At 46.3% G+C, this 8,850-nt stretch overlaps 1 protein-coding gene across 1 annotated transcript; it reads left to right on the plus strand.

Annotated features, from left to right (window-relative positions):
- Positions 1-1,452: 1,452 nt before the first annotated feature.
- Positions 1,453-7,065, plus strand: LOC119307361 (release factor glutamine methyltransferase-like). The gene is made up of 4 exons (XM_037583439.1): positions 1,453-2,185; positions 4,582-4,827; positions 5,402-5,593; positions 6,601-7,065. The coding sequence occupies exons 1-3, from the start codon at positions 1,490-1,492 to the stop codon at positions 5,531-5,533; spliced, it is 1,074 nt and encodes a 357-aa protein (XP_037439336.1). The 5' UTR covers positions 1,453-1,489; the 3' UTR covers positions 5,534-5,593; positions 6,601-7,065.
- Positions 7,066-8,850: the final 1,785 nt, after the last annotated feature.

Genomic DNA, 8,850 nt, shown 5'->3' on the forward strand with positions numbered 1-8,850 from the left:
GCAGACGGCAAAATCCCTGATTCCAGCAGTGATACCAATGGGAATTAGATACAACTAAGGGCATCTCCAACGTTGACCCTTAAACCACCAGCATTCGTTTGGATCGATCTATCCAGATGTATTTTGCCATCTGATGCAATACCCCATCCGTATGCGGGCCGGTCCCGACGTTCGTTTTCTCGCAGACTGGAGGAAAACTCGGGGGGGGGGGGGTGCAAGAGTCCGGACACCAGCCACGCAGGACTCTCACACCCCGGGTCCACCCAAACCCCCCTCCCAGTCCCCTTTTTTCCACTCCGCCCCTGCTCCCCTCTTTCTTTCATCTGCACATTCATCGTCTGACGTCATCGATGTACCTCTCTAGTCGCCGCCTAGGCATCTTCGACCGTCCGCAAAACCCACCCACATGCATGTCCATCTTGGATTATGCCGCTGTCCAGCCAAGAATCCCTTCGCATCCAGGTACCTCCGCACCCCTACTAACATCGTCCATGGCGGACACCGTGCCCGACGGATGTTCGATCAAATTCGTTGAGTTTTTTTTTAATTATTGTTGTGAGAAGCACCATGGCGGGGTGCTGGTGATCGAGGATAATTTGTTGTGTGATGCGTTGTTGGCCATTTCTACGGACTTTGTAGGCATGGACAAGAGCCCGACCTTTTGGCAAAGCTTGCATGCTTCATTTCATGAGCAAAGAACTTTGCACTCTACAACATGGTCATCCATGCATGTAATGTGAAGCCACTAATGCATTGGTGGTACGCCATCTGCATCTCCATCATGAAGTTTTGTGGTGCGATTGACCAAGTGGATACAAGTTGGCCATTGGGCTCGTCAATCATATAGATATCGTAAGTGTTGCTTGTTGTTATTCTACATGTTGGTTAATTCATTTATTCACTCAGTGTTGCTCTAGATGTTGTATAGCCTGCACGCGCTTCCTTGGTGTACTACATGACTGAGGGCAGGCCATTCATGCACATACATTTGTTGGATGAAGTTTAAGGGGCAATTTGTGTGGGACGACATGTGCCGAGTCTGGCTCTAGCATCATTGAATTTGCAATGGATGTTTTCGGAAAACTTGTTGAACATCTCGATATCTCGTTGAATTTGAACTATTTTTGTGCTATAGATATTTGCATGGTTAAACTGTGCTATTTTTCTAAAATTACTACTTTGTGTCTTGCGGGCTTGGTTTAGTTATAGACGAAATATGTCTGTTTTATGAAAATTATGCCCTATTTTTTTAATTCCGTCGTGTTTGATGAAGTCCGTCATGTTTGTTAACATCCTATTTGAAATGTATGAGGGTATGATTGTAAGGATATGGTTGGATGGCGGCTCCTGCAAGTCTTTTCCACCTGTTCGCAGACGTCCGATTTAAGGGTCTTGTATGTATATGCCCTAACCTGTAGGGTCAAATCTGTCCATTTTTACTCCCTCAGCCGCCATTTTTCTCCTCCTTTCCCCTCTCTCTCAAGAAGCCATGCTCTCGCTGTCCGCCCGACCCATCCTCTCCGCCTTCCTCCTCCCCAAGCCCAAACCCCGCCGCCTCCTCCTCCTCCTCAGACCCCTCCACTCCTCCGCCTCCGCCTCCGCGCTGACGCCGCCCACCCCGCGTACCACCACTCCCGACCTCCCGGAGGACGCAGACCCCACGCCGCTCTTCCTCCGCCCTCCGACCCACCCCGTCCCGGAGGCCTCACTCGCCGCCTTCCGCCGCCGGGCCGCCGCGCTCGTCCCGCCCTCGGCTCCGCACCTCCACCGCCACCTCCGCTGGCTCCTCGCCGACGCCTCCGCCCCCGCCCCGTCCAGCGCCGACCCGTCGGCGCCCCACCTCCTCCGCGCGCCCCTCGATGAGCTCGAGGCTCTGTGGCTCCGCCACGTCCGGGACAGGCGCCCGTTCCAGTACGTGGTCGGGAACGAGCACTGGAAGGACCTGGTGGTCGCGGTCCGGGACGGCGTGCTCATCCCGCGGCCCGAGACGGAGGCCGTCGTGGACATGGTCGCGGCGGTCGAGGGGTTCCAGGACGGGTGGTGGGCGGACCTCGGGACCGGCAGCGGCGCCATCGCCGTGGCCGTGGCCAGGATGCTGGGACCCGGGGGGAGGGTGTTCGCCACCGACGTCAGCAAGGTCGCTGTTGAGGTCGCGCGGCTCAACGTCCAGAGGTACGGGGTGCAGGTGAGGCGATCTCGGTTGTGTCTAGGATTGGGAAATTTAAGCTGTTTTACAGCCACTCTGATCAAACTAAAATGCTGCCACTTATACCCAGCTAGATAATGCATGCTGTTCCCCTGGTTATCATCCATCGGTGTAGTGAGCTAACTGAATCTGTTACAATGTAGTCCAAGACAGTGCTGTCAAACTGGTAGTATAGGGTGAAATGCGGATAATCATTTACTATGTAGCGGCAATTCTATTTTGCCACCAATGAATGCAACAATTATAGTGCCTTGTACTTAACCATATCAATTGCATTTGTTTGTTCCATGACAAGTACGATCTGATATATGACCAACCAAAATATCTGCTGACATAAATTGGCTGTGTAGGGTGAAATGCAGATAATTATTATTATGCTACCAGCATTTCTATTTTGCACCAATGGACGCCGCAATTGTTGTGTCATGTGCTTAAGCATATCTATTGGATTTATTTATTATACAGCAAGTATGAACTGATATATGACCAACCAAAATTCGAAACAAATAGTTAGACAGAGGCTTATTCTACATGACCATTGTATATATAATCAAGCCGATTACTTAATTTTAACCAAGTGGAGGCTCATAACAAAAGATCAGTTTAGCAACCTATCATGAGTTCATGACTTCAGTTAAGCAAGCTGATCAACGTATTTGTCAACCCCTTCTTAATATTACCGTGTCGCATCAGTGCCTTCGTTTTGGGCTGCTTCTAGATTTTAGTGTGGAGGGCTTCGGCATTTCATTAACAAGCTTCAAGAACGGAAGCTTAAACATGACATGATGTTTTGCCGCCAGTGTCAACACCTCTTGCCCGAGGCACCGGTACGAATTGTAATTCCCCTTTAAGAGCTTCTCTAGATTACTTTTAGACAGACCATCTTCGCCAACCTTAGCTGGTCACATCCTCTTCAAGCTGAAACGAGAAGGCCTTCCTCTTGGGTTCGATTAGCTCGGCGAGTTTGGCTATCAATTTATTTCTGACTAATCAGCTTAGAAAAGAAAATTGGCTACTCCCGGGTGTTTTAGATTTTCTGACTAATCAGCTTGAAATGTCTGCAACGCCCCTGAATGCACTGGTCAATCATGAAGCTTGCAGAAGTAATCACATTCATTGAACAATTCACAAATCTTCCAATACATACACACGCGCGCACGCGCACACACACAGACAGAAAACACACATGATCTGAGCAACTACTCAGCTTGGGGAGAAAGTGGAGATTTTGGTGCAGGCGGCGCCGCAGGAGGAATCTCGGGGTGGTGGGGTTGGTGAGGCCGGACCAGACCATGGAAGGGCGTGGCAAGGACAAAGCTGACCACCGCCAACGGCGGTGCAGGAGGAGACGATTGGAGGCCCTGTGGGAGGACGACGAAGTGTCCTCGTCTGATGGAGGCACGGTGTCGCCGGCGCCGGAGGCCCAAACGATGGCTAAGCTGGCTGCCATGGCTCCAGCGGTCAAGGTCTTCAACCCGGACAGGATCCCGGCGTCTGTCTTCCAGCCCAGGACGGGGTCCTCGCAGGTGGAGTGGAGCGTCGCACCCAATGAGCCGCTGTTCAGCATCCACGGCGCCAGCCAGTCTGAGGACTTCTATGCTACCAGCAGGTCCTGATTGACTACTACGACGAGGCCATGGCTGCTGATGGGAATCAGGATGGGAAGCTGCCGCCGCTCACGGAGGTCTCGGATCACGGTGGCAAGGAGTTTGGCATGCTGGGCAGCAAGGTGTCGACCGCGAGCGACAGGAGGAGACGGCTGGCGAGGCCCTATGGGAGGCCCTTGGATCAGACGGGAGAGATGAGAGGAGAGAGGAGTCACGGGTGGAGGACGCGGTGAGCAAAGACGGCGGGTCGGGTGAGAGTGGCGGTGGCTGGGGGCATAGCTTAGGGTTGTGGTGGCAGTTTCATTGTAATATTGACAGGAAACAGGTGCAAGGACTGAAAATACCATTTTTCTTTGCGGGAAGGTGCAGAATCACCGAATTCGCTGCTTCCGGCTTGGCTTGCCTGATAGTTAATTTTCCAGAATCGATCCTAGGAAGCTAGGTAAGAATCTGACGTGTTTGTTTGAGATTCTGATTTTGGAAGACCTAGAATCTGAGAATCAGTAGCTGGGGCCCAAAACAAAGGCCACCTAAGTTGCAACCGAGATTTATGTTCAGGGAAATATTCAAGTTAGAACGCATTTTATTAGTAACTATACTTTCAGTCTATTACACCTTTTTATAAGAGCTACTTGCTACTGCAGCTACTCCCAAGAAGCAAAATTATTGGCTGCTGCTTCCGGGTTTTAATTGTTCTGCACAGTTAAATTTGTATTGCTTTGTAGAAGTACATGAATTCTCATTGTTAATGTCGTGTACTGAAAATAGGATAAAGTTGAGATAAGGCGCGGCTCATGGTTCGAACCTCTAGAAGATGTCAAAGGAAAACTGATGGGTGTCATTAGTAACCCTCCATACATACCAACTGATGATCTACCTGGCCTGCAACCTGAAGTTGGTTGGCATGAACCAAAATTGGCACTTGATGGAGGAAAAGATGGCCTTGATCATTTGCTTCATCTATGTGAAGGATTATCTTCGGCACTGATGCCTGGAGGTTTCTTTGTTTTTGAGGTAAATCATCTTCAGATGTCATGTATCTTAGATTTGCGTGTTTTTGTTAACTACCATCACCATTGTACATGACACTGTAAATTGCTAGATAACTTCAAACGAATAATTCAGTCCAATATGGGCTTAAATTGTTACCAATATGTTTCATGTTTAGCTGTAGGAGCAATTTTGTTTTTATGACTTTCAGATAATTATTTTGTAAGTGAGTGGTTGTGCACTTGCTTACAAGATCATAAAGAGATACTCCCTCCCGTCACTACTATAAGATGTTCTAATTCTTTTCTGATTCGGATGTATATAGACGCATTTTAGTGTGTTTGGTCACTCATTTCAGTCTCTATGTAATACATATTGATATATCCAAAACATCTCATATTAACTGAGGGAGTATCACATGACATGAAACAAGCTGTGTTGCTTTTATATGTACTACTCTACAGTGCCTTGATTGGTATTCCCTCAGATGCACATCATGCTTTCGTTTTTTTTGGATTTGTTGCTTTGCAAGTCCTGAAGGAATATTAGTATTTTCACTGATGTAACATGCAAAAATCTCTTTGTGTCTGTGTGGCAGACAAATGGCAACAAGCAGTCAGAGTTTCTTGTCGACTTCATTAGTACAAAGTGGAGCTCATCTTTTTGCGATGTGGAGGCAGTTTTAGACTTTGCAGACATCAAACGTTTTGTAAGAGGGTACCGCAGATGAAAAAAAATGGATGCTGATGAAATATTCTTGGAGATCACTTCTGTTCCTTAGTGATTTTGGGTAAGAATTGCCCAATTTCTGACTTGTTTGCAGTGCAGCAGCAGCACTTGGTTGTTTCAACCATCATCTTCTGTCTCTGGCATCCCTGCAGTTTGTGGATCTTTAGTTAGTGAAATATGTGCTTATTCTATGGTAGTCCTTAGTTACTACTCCTTTCGTCCCAAAATAAGTGTCTCAATTTTGTACTAACTCTAGTACAAAGTTATACTAAGGTTGAGACATTTACTTTGGGACGGAGGTAGTATATGCTAGATTGTGGAAAACTTGACAAGTGACGCTCAGCTTGGGACATATTATATGCTAACTGCTAAGGTGTCATATAACTTTTAAGGTGCCTTTTCTTTTTCTTCAGATGATGGCTTCTTGATATCCTAGTCATTCAAGTGATACAACACTGCTTTAAATGATACCTCTCTTTTGTGAAAGATATAATTGCTGTCTTGTCATCGTCTGTCCTCTTAGTGTAACAAAGAGGTGTTTTGCAGTTTAATGTAAGGATGTGCATATGTAATTTCTCTTGCACATAGATAAAAAACTTTTAAGAGAGAACCTCCTGATGGATGGCAATTATATCTGTTAATGTTTAATTGTAGGAATCTCATCTCACGTGAGTTTGTTCTCGCTCGTTAGTTTGCTGAATTTTGGTGTCTGAACTTCCCAGCCCTGCTTACCCGGTTCCTGATCGAATAACATATCCAGTAGAGCTTTGATATGCATTGCAACCAGTTTTTTTTTTTTTTTTTGCAGTCATGATAGCACCACTATAAAGTTCATGTGGGGAACACAACAGTGGTGTTAGTGATATTGTTAACAAAGTTCACACAAAGCTGCATCTAAGCTGACTACGTGTGAACTGATCATGGGTTCAAGCAAAAAGATAATGTTTCTCGTGTGTCCCAAAGTTGTAGAACTCGTCACGTGAATTTGTGTACATTCCTGTGCTTTTCCTTGTATATTCCGTCGTGATATATATCTAACTCTGCTCTTTCTCTTCATCTGCTTTTCAGACCCCTATCAGTTTGAAAAGAAAAAGGCGGTATTGATGTTCATATTCTGGGCAGGCTTAAGCGAGAAGCGAGCAAACCCTTTACATAATTCCCTCTGGGGCGCTTATCACTTGCGGCTCAAGCGTCGTAGTGGGCAATAACATAGTACAAGTCAATCATGATCCCTGTGCATGTGAGTGAGATGGGATGGTATTTTGTTGCTGAGCTGCCATTGATGGTCCAAGGAAGCTTCTCTACGCTATGGTGGACACAGGTCTTCTAGTAGTTTGCATACAAAAAGGTGTACCTGGCATTTGTTTTTAGGGGGTGGTATGTGTGGCCAATTGTTCTTTTTGGCGTGTTGGGCTGTGATGATGTGGTCTGGAGGGAGAGGCTGCTTTTGTAGCCTCCAAATTATTCCGCCGTCCACAAGTGACTGGTGTGCTTAATTATTTGTCCCTGCTGATAATGTTCTCTTGCCCACCATATGGATCCATCTCCAGGTAAATCATATGCTGAACATGTTTATCAAAATACTGTCAGTTCCTTTCTTTGGAAAACTGAAAATTTTGACATTAACGCGTTCTTTTCAAAGAAAATCAGGAGCCCATCAATTATGAACTTTCACTTTGCATCTTTGGGTGTTCTTATACTCCCTCCGATTCATATTAATTGACGTTGCTTTAGTACAACTTTAGTAGAATTTGGTCGCCAACTACATCGGACTAGAGCTCTAGTTATGTGCTGCATACATAACAGTAAAAGCAGTCTGCCGGAAACATCTTTCGAATGCAAATCCAGTGGTATATTTCTGGGGGAATATAACTTGTATTTTCTTCAGGGCCGTTCCTGAGATTTCAGGGGCCCAGGGCGAGTCTACAACTTTGGGGCCCTTAGTACAAACATCATGACAAATCAGTATCAATGTGTGTACGAGATGCTACCAATAACGTCGTTGTCATTAACGAATTAACTATGTTCTTAGGGCCTCTTACATTTTTATCGCTGATGTTGATGCCAATATTTTCCTCTGGTTCAAATTCATAAATTTCCTTAGTTGGTTTCTTTTCCTCCACAACAAGTATCCCCAACTCATCATTTTATTTTCCTTTTTTCCTATCTACTCCCTCCATAAACAAATATAAGATGTTCTAACTCTTTTCTTATTAGGAAGTATATAGACACATTTTAATGTATTTGTTCACTCATTTCAATTCGTGCGTAATCTATATTGAAATATGTAAAACGTCTTATATTTATTTACGGAGGGGGTACTAGATAACATACATTGTAAACGACTGTAATATATAACACACAGTGTTAGGAAAAAAGATGCATCGAAGGTTGAACGATGCATGCTATGCATCATGTAAACTACGTAAATTAGCAATATACATATATTAAATAGGGATTGATTGTATGGCATACCTTGAATCATACAGATCGGTGTCGCCATGTAGGCGAACGCTTGTCGAGTGCTGCGCGGCAATGGCGCCGTGTGGACTTGAATCTGGCGGGACGGTATGATGCGCGTGTGTGTTCAGAGCCTATGGACAGACTGGCAGAGTTCATCGGCGTATTGCCGCAATGAGGGCCATGGAGTTAGATCGTTCAGCGCCTGCCCGACGGCAACTCGCGATCGGGGCCTGAACTACAGGTCGCAGGGAAGATCCAGAGACGCACGATTCAAAGAAAGAAACTGCTGATTAAGGAAAGAAAGAAACCGCTGATTGCCTGTGTGGGTTAGCTGCGTTTGCGTGGCTGGGTTACATACCTTTTTTAGGTGAGGATACATGGGCTACCTACGTAGCATACAGAATAACTGGCGCGGGGCCCCTGGACTTGGGGGGCCCGGGGCGGCCGCCCCCCCTGCCCCCCCTCAGGGCCGGCCCTGATTTTCTTACTCCATCGTCACTATGTGTCGCCGGAATTTTTCAGAGGCCAAGGTGGGTGCGTTGGACAGAATTACCCCAAAAACAGGATAACGCCTTGTATACCAGTCCGAAGGTGGTATTCATGGCATAATGTGAGCCGTTGGATCTTAGAATCAAAGAAAAGAGGAAGCTAAAAAGATCATCAAGACGTGACAAGCAAGGATTGAAGCACAAGTTATCCCTGCTCTAAAGGAACGAATGTCGGAGCCTTGATCTAGATGCCGTCTCCTCTTCTTCTACCTTTAATCCAACTCCTCCTTGACTGAATCTGGAGAGAGACAGAAAGAGAGAGAGAGAAGCAGGTGAGCACAAGTAGCGCCTTGTAGACAGCATGTGA

This window comes from Triticum dicoccoides, chromosome 5B, assembly GCF_002162155.2.
Source record: "Triticum dicoccoides isolate Atlit2015 ecotype Zavitan chromosome 5B, WEW_v2.0, whole genome shotgun sequence".
Classification (NCBI taxonomy): domain Eukaryota; kingdom Viridiplantae; phylum Streptophyta; class Magnoliopsida; order Poales; family Poaceae; genus Triticum; species Triticum dicoccoides.

Bases quoted from the DNA above. Each gene is read 5' to 3' on its own strand.
- LOC119307361 (XM_037583439.1), top strand. From the start codon at position 1,490: ATGCTCTCGCTGTCCGCCCGACCCATCCTCTCCGCCTTCCTCCTCCCC. The intron at 2,186-4,581 runs GTGAGGCGATCT...TACTGAAAATAG, and splicing joins TCCAGAGGTACGGGGTGCAG to GATAAAGTTGAGATAAGGCG. The intron at 4,828-5,401 runs GTAAATCATCTT...TCTGTGTGGCAG, and splicing joins GAGGTTTCTTTGTTTTTGAG to ACAAATGGCAACAAGCAGTC.